At 37.1% G+C, this 19116-nt stretch overlaps 1 protein-coding gene across 6 annotated transcripts in view; it reads left to right on the top strand.

The window, feature by feature from the left end:
• The window catches only part of LOC105479465 (potassium voltage-gated channel subfamily Q member 5), a 566685-nt gene that overhangs the window by 176528 nt on the left and 371041 nt on the right, over window positions 1-19116 (top strand). The window contains exons 1-2 of one of the 6 annotated variants that reach the window (XM_071096858.1): window positions 4483-7350; window positions 8695-8889. The exons of 4 other annotated variants lie outside the window; for them this stretch is intronic. In XM_071096858.1, coding sequence (XP_070952959.1) covers window positions 8864-8889 — 26 coding nt within the window. In that variant the 5' untranslated portion in view covers window positions 4483-7350; window positions 8695-8863. Of the gene's footprint in view, window positions 1-4482; window positions 8890-19116 lie in introns of those variants that run through there. One more of the 6 variants, XM_071096857.1, reaches the window with a different exon arrangement.

The raw sequence follows: 19116 nt of genomic DNA, 5'->3' as shown, positions 1-19116 counted from the left end.
CCTTGTATTGCAGTGAATGCCCGTTTCCTTATGATTCTTCCACAGCCCTATCAATCCCTAGGCTGCACCACTGTTAAAGTTTCCTGAGATAATCAGGAAGAATTTCTAAGAAATTGCACCAGGACATTTGTTCAGGCCTCTAATAGCAGAACCTTACTTGTTTCTTGAGGCAACCATGGAGTTCAGTCTCAGACCAACCAAAATCAATAATTGTCTTACACACAATCTTTGTCCTTTATTCCCACTGATTCTCCTTGTTTTAAAAGAAGCAATTTCAGAAGTGAAGAGGGGCATGCAATGCCAGATACACGTTCATTCTCAACATTTTAATTTTTGCATATAAAAATCTATATAATAGACTCAAGAAAAATCTGGGCTGCGAACAGACAGTTAATGGGAGAAAAGCCACCCCACTGCCTCATTGCTAACTACTAAGAGCCCTGCCTCTCAAAGTCTTGTATGAGAATTGCCAAATGTATAAATTTCTCCAAGGACCTTAGCTCTCATGGGCTTTTCTGAAAGTTTATGCTTAATGGTTTTCATTTCCAAAAGTAGGGCTTATACCAGCTAGTTCTGCACAATGTGTCCACACCAGAATATTCCCTACAGGCACTGGATCTGTCCTATAAATTAGTCTTTATCAGATTTCTTCTCAGAACTCTGGAGTTTTGGTGACATTGTATAAATACTTTAACTGTTTTATGTAGTTTTGAGAAAAAGAAAAAAATGCTCCTAATATGTTCACAAATCATCACCTTAGGAAGTATTAGACCTACTTGTTGCTATCAGATACTTTTTAGTTTGTTGGTTCTTTGACTAAACACTTAATATCATGATCTTCCTCATCTTTTTAATTTTCCTGAAGTGGCTTTTCAGAGATAAGATAGGTTCCCCCAAGATAGGTTCTTCTAAACTCTTATAAATAATGCTTTTGTTTGTGAGTAATATAAGCCCAATAATCTTCCCTTGAATGACTTTAGTAGCTATAAATAGATGCATTTCAGGAGATAAAATAAAGCATAGCAAATTATAAAACATAGACTCTTTAATATAAGCTTGAATATATAAATATAGATTAATATAAACTTGTGCATTTGTATAAACTTACATGTCACTGTTCTGACTTTTTTGAGAAATGCTTTAGAGTATACTTTTTAATGTTAAATTTTTGTGGGTGCATAGTAGGTGCCTATGTTTATAGGGCATATAAGGCATAATAATCACATCACCTCAGGCATGTATTCATTGTGTTAAAATAATCCATTTATATTCCTTTCATTATTTTTAAGTATGCAATAAATTATTATTGACTGTAGTCACCCTGTTGTGCTATCAGATAATAGGTTTTATTTATTCTATCTCACTATATGTTTCTACCCATTAATCATCCCCTCTACCCCCACCCCTCCACTGCCCTTCCCCAGCCTCTAGTAACCATCATTCCACTCTCTATCTCCATGAGTTCAATTGTTTTGATTTTTAGATCCCACAAATAAGTGAGAACATGTGATGTTTGTCTTTATGTGCCTGGCTCGTTTCATTTAACATAATGACTCTACTTCCATCTCTGTTGTTGCAAATGACAGAATCTCATTCTTCTTTATAGCCCAGTAGTACTCTATAGTGTACCATGTTTTATTTGTCCACTCATCTGTCAATGGACACAGGTTGCTTCCAAATCTTGGCTGTTATGAATAGTGCTACAATAAACATGGGAGCGCAGATATCTCTTCAAGATACTGATTTCCTTTCTTTTGGGTACATATCAGCAGTGGGATTGCTGAATCATATAGTAGCTCTATTTGTAGTTTTTTGAGGAACCTCCAACTGTTCTCCATAGTGATTGTACCGATTTATATTCCCACTAATAGTATACAAGGGTTTTTCCCTTTATTCCACATTCTCAGCAGCATTTGCTATTGCCTGTCTTTTGGATAAAAGCCATTTTAACTGGAGTGAGTTAATATCTCATTAGAATTTTGATTTGCATTTCTCTGATAACCAGTGATGTTGAATCCTTTTCATATACCTGTTTGCAATTTGTATGTCTTCTTTTGAGAAATGTCTATTCAGATTTTTGCCCATTTTAAAATCAAATTATTGGATTTTTTCTATAGAGTTGTCTGAGCTTCTTACATATTCTGGTTATTAATCCTTTGTCAGATGGATAGTTTGAAAATATTTTCTCCCATTCTGTAGGTTGTCTCTTCACTTTGTTGATTGTTTCCCTTGCTGTGCAGAAGCTTTTTAACTTGATGTGATCCCATTTGTCCATTTTTGCCTTGGTTGCCTGTACTTGTAAGGTATTACTGAAGAAATCTTTACCCACTCCAATGTCCTGGAGATTCTCTCCAATGTTTTCTTGTAGTAGTTTCATAGTTTGGGTTCTTAGACTTAAGCCTTTAATTGATTCTGTTTTGATTTTCATATATAGCAGGAGATAGGGATCTATTTTCATTCTTCTGCATATGGAAGTTTCCCAGCACCATTTGTTGAAGAGGCTATCCTTTCCCTAACGTATCTTCTTGGCACTTCTATTGAAAAATGAGTTCACTGTAGATATATAGATATATGGATTTGTTTCTGGGTTCTCTATTCTGTTCCATTGATCTATGTGTCTGTTTTTATGCCATTACAATGCTGTTTTGGTTACTATACCTCTGTGGTACAATATGAAGCCAGGTAATGTGATTCCTCCAGTTTTGTTCTTTTTGCCCAGGATAACTTTGGCTATTCTAGGTCTTTTGTGATTCTATATACACTTTACAGTTGTTCTTTCTATTTCCATGAAGAATGTATTTGGTATTTTGATGGGGATTGCACTGAATCTGTAGACTGCTTTAAGTGGTATGAATATTTTAACAATATTGATTCCCCACCCATGAACATGGAATATCTTTCTGTTTTACTGTTTCCTCTTTAATTTCCTTTATCAGTGTTTTATAATTTTCATCATAGAACTCTTTCAATTCTCTGGTTAATTTCTAGGTATTTCATTTTATTTGTAGCTATTGGAAATGGGATCACTTCCTTGATTTCTTTTTCAGATTGTTCACTGTTGGCATATAGAAATGCTTCATAGTATACTTTACTTTCTGGTGCCTGAAATCTGCTGAGAGGCAACTGGTGACAGAGACCTGAAGAAAGTGGAGCCCAGAAATGTCTTGGATTTTGACTTTATCTCTTTCTTTGATGGTCTTTCATGATGCTAAACAAGTCCTGTGTGCTTAGATAGAAATTGAAGCCTGTGAGAATGTTTTCTCTTTCACTTGGGGTGAATTGGGATCCTCACTATACAGCATTAATTTCTTAACTACATTTATAATCATAGAAGACAATAGAGGCATCATTCCAGACAATATTTTTAAAGCCAGTTGGCACAAGAAATAAGACAAGCAAAAATGCAAAAAGTGGCAAAAGCTCTACCCAATGAGGGGTCAGTCCCCATCTAAGTAATGCAAAAATGGGATTGGCTTGAGGAAGTAGGAATGGGAACCCAGTACTGAAGTTATAAGCCAAATCAAAATATGAGAAATCTAGAAGATATATTTCTTCAAAAAGATAACATAAAGTGCTTAGGGCCAGTTCAACAAAATCCTTAAGGACCAAACCTGAAGAGACAAAAAATAGCAACAGACGAAGTAAGGCAATAAGCAGAGAATCATAATGCTTACACAACCTCAAGAGGTTCTCTTAATATGACCTGCTGAGAAATAAAATATTATCTGAAAATTGCAAGACTCCAAGACATTGGCCCAATGTTCCTATTATTAAGGAATTAAATGTGTCTTCTGCATTTCCCATATTTTAATTTGGCTTAGAACTGCAGTACAGAGTTCCCATTCCTACTTCCTCAAGCCAAGCCCATTTTTGCTCCCTGCATGGTAAACCACTGGCCTGAAGCTCATTAAGCCTTCCTTTTAAATTTTATTTATTAATTTTCAGTTTCATTTTTCTCCTATATGAGAACAAGAGCAACAGTTTTACAGGTTGAAAAACTTCTTCCTAGAAGCAATAAACATTCAGTTTGATAAGCAGCCTTTGTCTCTGTTCCTATTTATTATATATATGTTGCATTTCTCACGGACATTTGTCAATGAGAATTTTTAATCTCTGTGGTAAGGTGATTTCTTCCCTTTATTTCTTTATTTATTTATGCATTTGTTTATTTTGATGTCAGGGAGTCCTACAATTTAGTTGACTTATTTAATCATTTAAGAGAATAGTATTGAAACAGTGAATTTTGATAGCAGCATGTCTGGGTTCAATTATTAACTACATCTTGCTAATCTGTATAATACTCATACCATAGGGCTTAGTTAATTGTAAATACCCAACAAATTTTTATTTTTAACCTCACCATGTTTACTTAGTATTTATTATGAAAAGAACAATATAATAGTTATTTCAAAAGTAATTGATTAATTTACACAATAATTATCTTTACTGTCAAGAGGGTTAAAATCTATTAAATTATAAATGATAAATTTAATTATTATCTATAATCAACAGCATCTTTTAGTATTTAGAAATTATTTCTCTATTTAATATCAGGATCTCTCATGTCCTGAAGATTATTATCATTATTATTTTTTTTACCTACGGAGTTTTGCTCCATCACCCAGACTGGAGTGCAGTGATCCAATCATAGCTCACTGCAGCTCAAACCCCTGGAGGGATCCTTTTGCCTCAGCGTCCTAAGTAGCTAGGACCAAAGGCATGCACCACTATACCTGGCTGATTTTTTTTTTTTTTAAATATTTTGTAGAGACAGGGTCTCAATATGTTGCTGAGGCTGATCTTAAACTCCTGACCTCAAGCGATCCTCCCACCTAAGCCTCCTGCAGTGTGAGCCTCCACACCTGGCCTCGACTTAAAGAATAAATAATAAGGAGTTGCTCTGTGCAAGAGGTTGACACACGATGTGGAAAAGTGTTCCAAGCAGAGGAAGCTGCAAGCGCAAATCCCTACAGAGCAAAATACATGGTCTTTGGGGTAACTGGAAGTCCATTATGGCTATTTTACAGAAAGGGAAATGAGAAGAAAGTAGGTAGTGTTAGATAACTTGGACTTCACCCTGACAGTATTAACTTGCCAAAGAAGAGTTAGGAGGAGACAGATGTGATCAAATGTGTTTTATTGGCAGCAGCATGAGGAGTTCACTAGGGGCAGGATGGGGACAGAAATTGAAAGAGAGAGTCAATGGTGGCCTTCTCTGGGCTAGTGGCAAAGGAAATGGAGAGAAGTGGACTGATTTGAGTGATACTTAGTAATATCTAAGAAAGAAAAAGTTGTTAGAATTTTGAATATTTTGCAAACAATCAAACACACACTTAAGAGAGGTCACACAAAAGGAGTATTCACTTTGGGAATGGCAAAAATGGAGCGATGCAATATAAAAAAACAGAGACTAAGTTGATTTATTTTTGTGTGGTCTGGAATATTTAGTTAAAGTGTCTACATCAACCAAACCAAAATACAAGGAGTTGTTCTGTGCAAGAGGGTGCACAGAGCACTGTATGAGGGTACCCATTATCAAAACCCATCATGTTTTTATTAGCCATTAATTTTCTCCTATTTCTTATGTTACTCATCCTGATAATCCACTGCATCTATTTAAAATAAATGGAAAGGCCCTTTTTACTTTTTATTTGTGGGTCTAGTGCTCCGGCACTTTCAAGGAGCCTTTCCCAAGTCAGGTGGTGAATGAAGAATAACTATAAAAGTGATACCACCACCGGGCGCGATGGCTCATGCCTGTAATCCTAGCACTTGGGAGGCCGAGGTGGGTGGATTGCCTGAGGCCAGGAGTTCGAGACCAGTCTGGCCAACATGGTGAAACCCCGTCTCTATTAAAAATACACACACAAAAAAATAGCCAGGTGGCGTATGCCTGTAATCCCAGCTACTCAGGAGAGTGAGACAGGGGAATTGTTTGAATCAGGGAGGTGGAGGTTGCAGTGAGCTGAGATCACGCCACTGCACTCTAGCCTGGGTGACTGAGTGAGGCTCCATCTCAAAAAAAAAAAAAAAAAAAAGTGACAGCACATTTTTTGAGTCATGTCGATGTTGACTAGGTAAAACCTTGCACACAGAAGAACACATGTAAAAACTATAATCCATGGGGCTGAATGCTGACCATGTTGGATGGAAATTTGCACACAGTGCATTTCTCTACAATTCAGTCCTAAAAATGTCAAGACAGAGGAGCATTTAGTGACAATCATCCTGGATAACAAAGATGCACTGCTTTCTAATGCTTCCCCTTACTTCCACATTTTTCTAAGTTCACAGATGTGCCCTCGCTCGATGTGGTCTGTGTATTTTTGTGAACTGCTGGAAAATTTCACTCACACACCAGTGGATCCAATGAACACAAAATACCTCTTCCAGAGAGCAGTTGCCAATAAGCAGTATTTTTAGAGGCACATGTCACAGTTTCTGTTTGCTTCTGTTGTGACTTTTAATGGGCCCCGAATGATTAATAAACAGCCTCTGATAAAAGGCATCGCCCGACTGCTTCATTATGTACTATGGGTAGTAAATGTTTACTACACAGTGGGCTCAAGCTAACATGTTATTAAACCGTGTTCCAGTTACATCAGCGCCCAGAGAATAGCTTTTACTCCCTTGAACATGTTTGTCATTTCCTTAAATGCTCCTTGACAATGATGTCATGTTATTTATGCATGCTTCCTCAGGAAAATATGTTGGTTAATTTTATGAATTATTTGGTAAACTTTATTACTCACTCTAGGAGACTATACCTGTTTCCAATAATTTTCTCTTACCTGTTGAGTAAAGGAATTCTATTGAGAGAAGAAGTGCGAAGCAAAAGGACACAAATATAGATCTAAACATCAGAGCTAATAGGACACTTTATTGCACAGACTGCATGTGGTATGTTGCTGGGACTAGCTTTCCTGTGAGGATTGGAGAACCAGGATTTCTGCTCTCTGACCAGAGTAGAAATCTATTTTCCTTTCTCATTGTCAGCGTAATGAGAGTATAAGAATTTCTCACCCTCCGGCATTAGCAGGGAAACTTTCTATTTTTTCTACTGTGATTGGAAATGAAAAAGGAAATGCTGGCTTTTAAAAACACTTCCAGCTACTATAATGCTAATACTAGAAATTATGACTGTGAGTAAGAGGAGGGGAAAAGTCATTCAGGTGCCATTTTGGCTTTCCATGAGCATGGCTATAAAAATAAAGTGCCTCTTTGGGCATGCTTAGTCATTACTTTGGGGTTAAAGTTGAAGTCAGAAAAAAAAACTCTCTGAAACATAGACATGTGGTTTTCATTCTGACGTAAAGAATTAACAATTTTCCACAGCTACAACTATGGAAGGTTAGTATCTTTTAATCTGTTTTCTAAAACAACATGGTAACATTTTATTTTGGTTAACCTGGAGGTGCAAAGAATACCCTATGTCTGGTTCTCCTTGGTACAGCATATTCGCTGTATAAACTGATGAGGTTCATTTCCATGTGTTTGTAAAAAGACAGGAAAATGTCTTCTTGCCTAAAACTTATGCATGGCATCATTGCACATGGCATTGCTGAAGCACGGATCTCACCTGGTGGCTCCAAAATGAAAGGAGAGTGGGGAGTTGCCAGGGTCAGAGCCTTCGTGCAAAATAAGCTGCCACTAATTGGCATTGAACTTCCATAACTCCCTGTGCTGGGTTTGCAGTGAAGGAAAATTTTGTTGATGGTCAGTTCTGAAAGCATATTTCTGATAGAAAAGAAAAATAGTAGAGAGAGTTTTTATTCTTTCTTCCTCCTCCCAGACTACTCTGCTCAGACTTCCTGAATCTAAGGAAGTCTAATAAATTATGAATTCTAGAGAGTAAATGATAAAGGTTCATCTGAATGTCATCTGCTACCCAAGTTCTACATATCCCCTCTTAGGAAAGAATCATAATTGATTATAATTATTTTTCTATGTTTGTGGATAAGTATACCATAAATGATATACACAAGCATCTCTTTCCTACTGAAAAAGAATGCTATATTCTACCAGTAGTTTTCGTAAAAGAGTAAAAGAGACTCCTCTCAGAATGAATCCTCTATACTCCTATAGTTCTGTCACAGCAACAGCATGTGTCACAACTGGCATGTATTGAATTATTTAAGGATGATTCTTTCTGTCCCAGTAGATTAGGAGCCTGTGGAGGCCGAGTTCCAGGTGTCTCTCATCCTTGGACTCCTACTGTTACCGGAAAGGGGTCCCAGTTCAGACCCCTAAAGAGCGTTCTTGGATCTCACACAAGAAAGAATTCGGGACGAGTCCATAGAGTAAAAGGAAAGCAAGTTTCTTTGAGAAATAAAGAAACAAAAGAATGACTACTCCATAGGCAGAGCAGTCCCAAGGGCTGCTGTTTGGCTATTTATAGGGTTATTTCTTGATTATCTGCTAAACGAGGGGTGGAGTAGTCATGAGATTTCTGGGGGAAAGAGGTGGGCAATTCCCAGAACTGAGGGTTCCTCCCCTTTTTAGACCATATAGGGTGACTTCCTGACGTTGCCGTGGCATTTGTAAAAGGTCGTGGGGCTGGATTGTCTTTTAGCATGCCAATGCATTACAATTAGCTTATAATGAGCAGTAAGAGGACCAAAGGTCACTTTCATTGCCATCTTTGTTTTGGTGGGTTTTGGCCGGCTTCTTTATTGCATCCTGTTTTATCCACAGGGTCTTTCTGACCTGTATCTTATGATACCAGTCCTGCTGACCTCCTGTCTCATCATGTGACTGAGAATGCCTGACCTCCTTGGAATGCAGCCCAGCAAATCTTATCCTCATTTTATGCAGCCCGTATTCAAGAGGGAGTCTCTCTGGTTTGAATGCCTCTGACACTACAATGCATGGGCCAGCACTCTACCCGTAGTAGGTGCTCCAATCATGTTTATTGAATGAAATCATATTGTACAGGGAGCCCATAGGGAATATCATTTATACTCTGCTAAAAAGCATTTAATTTTAGGATGGATTTAATGGCAAAACCTCTGTGTACTGACATGGGAATTACTGCTAAAATTGTGTACACAGGGGATCTTGGAACTGACATGATAAAAAATCAGTGAAAAAGAGCTAAGACCCACTTTTGTATGAGGAACGTCACTCCTGGCCAGAAATGGAGTCAGAGAGGCTTATTAACTTTGTGTGGAATGGAGCTAGGTTGATTAGACTGGCTCCAAAGGCTAGCTCCACTTAGAAGCCATAGTAAGTGGCATATTAAGTGCACCCAGGCTAAATTTCTAACTGTAAAGGAACATTGCAAAAGCTTTAGGAACAAGCGAGAGCAAATTACAAAACAAGCAGCAAGCCAGGATTTACCCTAGAACCTACTGTCATAACAATTACTGGGTCAAGTGAGGGGCATTTTAAAATGGAAACACTATTTTTCTAATTTAAGTGGATTAAAAATGCATATTTCCCTGAGTGATTTATAATCTATTGATAATTAATTTATAAGATACTATTACAATGTGGTATACACTGCCTTGAAAACATTCCAAGCGAGATTGCTTTCCTGGTGAACGTGCATTGGTTTTGATTTTTCTTTGTTATACCCCACCTAGAAATGCTGTTTATTCACTCATAAGGAACTATGATGTTTAATCTATTTGATTTTGTGTTCATTTTGTCTGGTATTATCATTTACCTATGACTAAAGTGAACAATGAGAAATATGTATTTAAACCAAAAAACTTTTAAAATAGCTTTTTTTCAGAGGCTTATTTCCAGAATTCTCCCAGAGTGAAAGTCGCACCCTAAGAATATGTTAGGCCACCGGGGGAAACATTTTTTTTATTTTTTTCTGTAAAGTCTGTATTCTTTGTTAAATGGAAACATTTATTTTTGAAGCCTACTCAGGTATAGTTTATTGCTTGGTAAGAGTAATTTGAGTTTACAGAGCTTTTCATCTGTTTGTTAGCGTGTTGCATATATCTGGGAATAGAAACTTAACTGTTTTTAATCCAAATGGGCCTCTTCCTTTGCTATCCACAATTAATAGACATTACTGTCTCTCACACCGACCTCCTGTACCACCTTTTAAAGTGAAAGTTTTAAAACAGTTGTCCTTAGGTATCCAAGAGGTATTGATTCCAGGACCCCTAGGGATTGGTTTCAGGACCCCTGTGGATACCAAAATCTGCAGGTGCTCAAGTCCTCGATATAATGTAGTATTGCATATGGCCCAAGCACATTCTCTCATATACTTTAAGTCATCTGTAGATTACTTATAATACCTAATATAATGTAATTGCTATGTAAATAGTTGTTTTACTATATTTTTTATTTGTATTACTTTTTTGTTGTAATGTTATTGTTTATTTTTTCAAATATTCTTGTTCTGTTGTTGGTTGAGTCTGTGGATATGGAGAGTCGACTGTACCCTGTTGTACTCCTTGGATCAGGCGTTTAGGAGCAGTGGCTGGGCTATGAGTGGGTTATTCTGGGCTTGCTGACTGCATAAAGATTTGATTCATGTCACTGTCACCCAGAGCCTATGGAGCCAGGCAGGATCAGAGGAGAAAAGAGGGCAGGCAGGACTGCTACCAAAGCAAGAGGATGGCCCAGCACAGAGCCAGGCCCAAAGCCACTGATGCACAACATTTTGGATCTAGGAACAGAAGGAAAGGGAAGGATAGAAGGCAGAAGACAAGGTTGTGGTCCTGTCCACCCTGGAAAATGAGTGTCTGCCTCTGAGAATAGGATGAATTAGCCATGCTCAGTGGTGCTCTTCCACTGCAGTGCAATGTAACGGCTCACTGTCCAACCTGCAGCCAGGCTGCCTGGCTTCAAGTCCTCACTCTGGTACTTACTAATTGTGTAACCTTAGGGAGATTACTCAAGCTCTACAAGCACTTGTTTCTTCATCTGTAAAATGAGGGTTATAAAATCATTATCAACCTCATAGATTCCTATGAAGATTACTTAGAAAATATAAAATACTCTAGCTCACTCCTGTAAAGAGCAATGCCTGACACAGGAAATTAAGCATTTTTGCATCATATGTCTTTTACAACTCCAACTGCACACCATCAAACTCTTTAAATTCTGTATGGCTTACTTCTACCACTAGTATTTGCTATGGTCTTTGGTCTTTGTTTCTGTGTCAAATCCTTGGCAGTAAATTAATTTTTAATTCAAATCCAGTGGTTTACTTATGTCAAGCACCTATGAATAGAGGCATAGTCTCAGTCTTTCCCTTTATCTTCCTGTTAATTGTCAAAGCTGATGAGGACACTACCGATCCAGGCCACAGTGACATAAGAAGAATTAATTAGTCTCTTGGTTATTTTTGTACGCATTTCCTTTAAAGCAGAATACCCTCACATAGAGTTTTAAGTAGGAGACAATTTGTCAGAAGATAATGCTTATTTGGAGTTTTAAGTAGGAAACAGTTTGGCATAATATTCATAATTTTATATGAATTTGTACATAGAATCTTATCAGCTGAATTCAGAAAACAATGAGCAAATATCAGGCAAGGGGAGGCATGGGAAGGGAGTGGAGAAGTGGACCATGGCAGGAAATATGGGATTCAGTTTGGGATAATTTATTTGAAGTCCTATATGAATGTATGGAGTTCTAGTGCTTGGAGTTTTAGAAGATGCAAAGGAGAATCAACTTTTACTCTCAAGAGCCTATAGAGTCAGGTGGATGATACATAACATGTAGATGGGGACTTTACAGCCTCAGAACCTAACACACGCCTGGCACATAGAAACTGCAAATCACTCACTTTTTATCCTTAGAACACAGCAAATGAGAAGATGTAATAAAAGGTTAAAATCAGATTTTTATAAGTATCATAAGAGAGGTGTAAAGTTCTATGTGATATAAACGAGGAGAGATGAAGGAAAGATGTGGAAGACCAAGCACTTGACTTGGTCTTCCAAGATGTGCAGAATACGTGGCTCTGGGGGTGGAGAAGACATGAGCAAAGGCACAAGGTGAGAAGATTCAGGAAACATTGTGAGCAGTTTAGTTTGATGAAAGGGAAGTGGTGAGAAATGAAGTTGAAACGTAGATTGGTTCCAAACCAATCAGGACTTTCAAAGCTAAGCTTAGATATTTGAACATGATTCTACAGGCAATGAGGATCCAAGGAAAACTTTATATCAGAGTAGTAGCATGATCAGATTTAAGTGTCAGGAAGTCACATCATTAAAATAGATCAACAGCTTAACCACTGGGCAGTTAGTTTAGAAATGAGACTGGTGCAAGAGGGATTTATTTAGAAGATAAAATTGATATGACTCATTTTGCACCTCTAAGTGACAGATGATGGTGCCATCAGCAGAGCCAGAAAGCCCCCAAAGAAGATCTGGCTTGATGGAAAGATGACAAGTTTAACTTGGGACACATTAGGCTGTTGGTGCTGGCAGGACATTCAACACCAAAACTCATGAGAGAGATTTTCAGTGGAGAGATCATTCATGTACAGAAAATAATTGAAGCCTTGGGATTACCAAAGGAGAAAGTGCCTGAGAACAGAGGCTTAAGGCCATTTCCTTAAGGAACACCCCCACTTGCAGAGCAAGAGCACACCAAGAGTGAATGGCAAGAAATGAGGTGAACACTTTGGAGAGTTGCAGAAGTCATAGGGGGAGAAGGTGTCAGAAAGGAAAGTCTGGGCAAGAATTTTATTGTCACAAATAAATATGGAACCTGAGAAGAGATGCTGAATTTGATGACTAAGAGAAAACTGGTGACCTTTCAGGAGAGTAGAAGAGTAGTAAGGGTCAAAGGCATGCTGTGAAAGATTAAGGAGGGAATAGGTGGTGAGCAAGTAGAATCAATGAGCATAGAATATTTTCTCAGGGTGCTTGGTAGTAAAAGCAAAGATATCCTAGAATTATCTAAATTTTATTATTTGCTTAAAAGTCACCAACTTCACTTGACAACTTAAGGGAATAATAAAACTGAAGTAATTTTGTAAGAACAGGGAGACTACAATAGGCTAATAAAATTGAAAAATAACCAGTGGGTGGTCAAGACCACAAAGCAAGTGGGAAAGTACAGGATCAAGGATATAATTGACATGTTCCAATTTCATGAAATCCACATTGTATATCTAGATTAATGTAACAATTAACATGGTCTCCCAAACAGCTCAGAGATGGCCATGAGGAGAATCCCAACAGTATATGAGCCATTTTGTAATCCAGTCATGTGGTCACCCATGGATGTGGCCTGTCTTCCCAAGGATGGATTAATTACCTTATCTCTTTATTCATTGTCTTTCCATTCCCATTGTCTTAATAATATCAGAGAAGTAGACTGAGTAATCTTTTCACAAGAGCACTCCTCACGGTGGAAAAGGAAACTAGACTCTCAGTAGTACATTCAGCAAAGAGTAGGGAGAAACAGTCCTCCTAAAACCTGCCTTGCATATGAAAGATAGGAGTCAGGTACAACTATTTCACTGACCTGAGAAATACAATGTTTGGGGTGTTGTCCAGGGACTGCTAGGTTACATTCATTGTCAACGTGAGTAAGAACTGTCTAAGAGTAAAATATTGAGGAAGACAAAATGAACATTTGCCTACTTCCGCAATGAAGAAGGAATATATAGAAGAGTTCATCTTGAAAATAAAATCACATTAAAATGCTACAAATTAATGTAGTTATTATTGTTAATATTATTATCAACACTAATAGAAATGGCAAAAACATACCTTCACACTTGCTACTATATATTGAATTTAAAAAATGGTAGAGATAAGGCTAAATTTATCCTAGTTCAACAATGATTCAATTCATATGAGAAAACTGAACATGGTTGGTTTGTTTTGAATGCCTTAAACCAAATATTTTAATGTACATTACTCACAATTGGATTCTAAGAATATAAAACAAACATGATGCTACAGCACTAGTACAAAGGCAGCAAAAATGCACTACAAAGTAGGAATAATATTCAGAAAAATGTATTAAAATTGAACACGAGCTTGAGAAAGTACCACTCGGTGCAATCATGGAACCACAATTAAAGCTCGGCAAGACATGGAAGGTTCTCCTGATAGCCTTGTTTTTTAATTGTAGAAACTGGGGGCCAAGTGCAGTGGCTCACACCTGTAATCCCAGCACTCTGGGAGGCTGAGGTGGGTGGGTCACTTGAGGCCAAGACGTTGAGACCAGCTTAACCAATATGGTGAAACCCTGTCTTTACTAAAAGTACAAAAATTAGGTGGGTGTGGTAGCACGCACCCATAATCCCAGCTACTCAGGAGGCTGAGGTGCGAGGATCACTTGAGCCCAGGAAGCAGAGGTTGCAGTGAGCCATGATCGCACCATTGCACTCCAGCCTGGGGGAGAAAGCAAGACTCTGACTCAAAAAAAGAAAAAAAGAAACTGAGGCCCACACACAAAAAGAAAAAAAGAAACTGAGGCCCAAGATGTCCAAGAGCCCCATCAAATGAATGCTTACAGAGAAATCAAGCAAAATCTCTTCCATAAATCAGTAGGATACCTAACACTATGATAGATTTTATATTTTTATGTTGATCAGTTAATTTTTTAAAAAACCGAAGCTCAGTTTGAATGATGCTTAACTTAAAAGCAATAAAATTAGCCCTTTTACATCATAAGAATTTGAAAAAATTGTGAATAAGCATTCACACATACTTATTTAAACCTGTATTGAATGTGAAGAAAGTCTGATTAATTAAAAGGAAATTTCATTGAGAAATCATATGTTAATATCATCATGGTTTTAAAAGGTTAACTTGTTTTCTCTCTTAATTATAACCATACATCTCTGATTTAATAAATTTTGTGGGTCTGTATTAATACAGTTGTGTGTATTGTTAAGAAATTGTTAGAATTTTTAAAAACTATTTTTCACAGAAAGTAAGCATATTGCAAGGAGAAATCAGCAAGGAAGGGTATTTTTCTGAGTGTTATACATTTCAGTTGTGTTTGTAGTACCTATGTGACAATTTTAATTATTGGTTTTATAAAAGCTAAGATCAGGTAATTTGAAATTTAAATAAACATTGCCATTAATATTTAGCTAAAATATATATATTAACTAAATGGAGATGTTATATTTGATTTATCTTTTACAGAAGTATAAATACCACACTATATGAGTTATTTTATTAACGCTTGTGTTAACAATTATTTTTGAGATATTTTGGAACTTTTAATAACAAAATTACTTAATAATTATTTAATAAATAATTATAAATTATGTATTATTTTAAAATAATAAATATTTAATTTAAATTTTTAAATTTTTTAAATATTTTCATATTTTAAATAATTTTTAGTATTTGTTTAAATAATCTTTAATTATTTAATTCTTTAACAAAGAATTAGTTGTTTTAATAACAAGATTAAATTTGCATTATTTTCTATTTCACAGTAATACTTCAGTTAGATACATATATGTGCTTTGTTAGACATGATACATGCTCTGAAAAAAGTTAATGACTGTGCATGCATTCATTATGAAGCAGAAAATTCTTACTACTATTGATCTTGTTATTTCACGATTTGAAAATCTTAAAAGTAAAATGTATAATAGATGTAGGGAATTAATATTTGGGGTTTTTTTTTAACAGTTCAATTATTTTATTTTTATTTATTTTAATTTTTAAAATTTTTTAAATTTGTATGGGTACATAGTAGATGTATAGATTTATGGTGTATGTGAGATGTTTTGATACAGGAATGCAATGTGAAATAAGCATATCATGGAGAATGGGGTATCCATCCCCTCAAATATTTATGCTTTGAGTTACAAACAATCCAACTACATTCTTTACTGTAAAATAAACAATTAAGTTATTATTGACTGTAGTCACCCAGCAATAAAGCTACTAAAAAATCAACATATCGATGAATGAAAATACCAGGAATTTAAAATGAAATCATATTGTATAACTTGATTCATATTATTTCATAGTTTAAAGCTCTTTTTATACAAATCACTATTAAAGCCAGTACTATTTAGTGTTTCTTCCAAGAGTATTCAAATACTCAAAAGATTTGAATACTCAAAAGAGTATTCAAAAGTAAGAATTATCTGATATTCGAAAAGCAATCCAAGTCAGGAATGTCCAATGTGAATAGTTGGTATAACTGTTGGAGTCCTGTATATGTGCCCTTGCTCCAGGAAAAACTGCTGTCTCCTGTCCCCCAGCTTCCAGTCCAGTGTCCCGGGCGCTCTGGCTGACAGGCTAGCATGAGCCATCATGCCTCTTGGTATGTTTCACTGGAGTAATTTCTCACCTATCATGTTTTGCCATCTCAGCTTTGTCCCAGTGCCTCTTGAGCTTCTCTGAAGGTAACCTAAGCTTCCTGTTTGTCTGCCTATTGCAATAGCACCTATTGCCACTTCCTTGGCAGCCTGTTGACTTGGAAATAGAACCCTACATTTGGTTTCTGCTCCTGACACTTTCTGAGCTTCCTCTCTGGTCTTCTTTGCTCCCATTCCTTCCTCTACCTTTTGCTTTACAGATCCCCTTTTAAAGGCTCTTCCATCTTCTACTCCTCCATTTTTCTCACTCTTCACATTTTCTCACTCTTCACATTTGGGGCATTAGAGTCCATTGGACCAGTGTAGGTGCATTAGGGACAGATGCTTCCACTCTGCAATAAGAATTGTGTCTCAGTTTATATTTTTCTCTGTAGACATATGTCAACTTCTCTTGTCATAGTGTGTGTTCATGTAGGTTGAACAAGTAGAGGACCTCATGGTTCCAATTTGAGGTCCAAAATACTACCATCATCAGCTGTAAATTTGGGGAAACTGAGGGACAAAGAGGTTAAGTCACTTGGATGAGTCATCCAACCGGTGAGAATATGAACTGGGATTCAAGCTCAGAGAGTCAGAATGACGAAGTGTGTGTTCTTAAACACTTACCTTAATATGACGGTAAGCAGGCAGGGTGAAATATTGAGGACACTAACAAATCTAGTCACCCTTTACCTGGGTCATTCTCTTTCTTTCTTTCTTTCTTTCTTTCTTTCTTTCTTTCTTTCTTTCTTTCTTTCTTTCTTTCTTTCTTTCTTTTATTTTGTAAGTTGACTTAATAGGTTGTGAGTTTATCTATGAATTCCAAAAAGTAGGTATGTTCTTTAATGAGCAGTATATTTGAGTATCTTGTTTTCCTATAGTGAGGTGAATAAAATATGTAAAAGCAGGAAGACAGAGGAAGCCTAGGTGAAAGGCTCAGAGAATATGGCAGCGGTTTTTGTTTGTTTGTTTGTTTTTTCTCTCTCTCTCTCTCTTCTTGGCATCAAGTCAAAGACAGACTCGCAGAAAAAGACAGGCAACCCTCAAGATATTAATGAAATGTATCATTTCCCTCTGTAGTGAGGACCTGCCTCTGATCACCAGTAAAGCCTCAAAGCCATAAAAACACATATGGTGTTTATGAATTCAGGATTTTACGGAAGTATTATAAGAGTTGTCATTTTCCAAATAGTGCTTTGTATGTTCATCATGTGCTTGCTGGAACATTTTGTGAATACATGTATAAACTGTGTCACTGGAGTTTGGCCGGGCTTCTGGAGAAAAGAAGCTGATACATGGATAATGGCAATGCATGTTGTGACATGGAAGCAAGGGCAGAGAAAGAAAAGACATAGGTCTCACCAATGACTGTGTAGCTTCAAGAGCTGGTGGAATGAGGAAGATGATGTGGGGATGTTGAGACCAAGAGACATAAAAGCAGTAAACCACAAGGGACAGATGCTAGAGGTGTGTCGGGGGTTGCAGCTGTATTTTATAAACGGTGGTAGAATATTCAGCCTAGTCACCCAACATTAATGTTCTAAGCAACCTGAATTCTCCCCACAAAAGCAGCTTTCTACTGCAATTCCTATTCCACACACTCCAACCTGTCCCCAGAGGAGTTATTCTAAAGAAGGAATACAAGAGATCCATCCTGAGTTCCAATTCTCTTTTCTCTAATATGTGGACACTTATAGTTATTATCTTTTTCCTTGAGCTCAACTGCAGCATGCATATAAATGAGAAACAAATTTACTTGTCTACCTCCCAAATAGTCTTTCGTTGAATTTCACGTATTAGGTCTTGTTACTATGGAAGACATTTTGAGCTAAATATTCTATCACAATTGAAATGCCACAGCCGCTTATCTCTTCTTTTGAATAGTATTTGTGACAGAATGGCCAACTGCTGATGAAGTTTCAAGGTTTTTTGTTTGTTTGTTTGTTTGTTTTTAATGTATTAGAGTTTTCTCTACATCTGGTAATTTCTGATATTACAAGTCTCTCAAATCATACCTCTATGTCTTTTGCTTCTGCTTTTATTGAAAAACAATTATTTCTTGCCTGGACTATTTTATTCCTCTTCTGTTGTATTTCTTGGGGCCTGAGTCTGTAGTACCCTCTCACTGCAGTGTCTTAGTGTCATTGCCAAAGCTGCCCTCATAGAACTCTGTGTAGTGATTTCTAGTTTTTCTCTCCAGGTCCCTGGCCATGCTTCTTATTGCCTAATGAATCAGGAGCAAGGAGTTCAATCTCTGCATCAGCTTCTAATCACAGCCCCTGAATGGCCCTGTCTCATCCTTCATGCATCCTCTCTGTGACTCTCAGAAAGGCTGTCAGTTTCCTGGTCAGTCTTTTCCCTAATAACCTGGGGTTCATAGCATGCTCCATACTGCCCTTTGTTTTCTCTCAAGGGATCTTTGAAAATATCTCTGGCATACAACAGGAGGGGCCTGGATCTCTAGTATCTTCTGTGACCAGCTGCAGAGGCTATCAAATCCCTGAAATGACTGCCTAAGAATGCAACTCCCAAGCCACCCCATCCTGCAACATCAATTTAAATTTTCCTCAGAGGAAATATTATTATTTCTTGGTGAGCATCTGCCACTGTATATGGTCATTTGGGTGACTGCAGTTCTGCAAACTTACCTCTAGACACAAGAGATGTTTAGAATAGACACTTAGGGATTTACTAACTGATAAAATCACAGAATGATGTGCATGATTTTTTGGAACTTTTTTCTGTTCCCTATTCCTTATGTGTTATCTGCTGAGCTTTGTTCATAAGATTGGTCTACACATGGTCAGCAGCAATTAAAAACCGCACAGTATAGAGGTAGAGACATCCACAAGATG

This window comes from Macaca nemestrina, chromosome 5 (assembly GCF_043159975.1).
Source record: "Macaca nemestrina isolate mMacNem1 chromosome 5, mMacNem.hap1, whole genome shotgun sequence".
NCBI classification, from domain to species: domain Eukaryota; kingdom Metazoa; phylum Chordata; class Mammalia; order Primates; family Cercopithecidae; genus Macaca; species Macaca nemestrina.
Note: the sequence above shows the minus strand (reverse complement) of the source record. Positions and strands in the feature narration are given on the sequence as shown.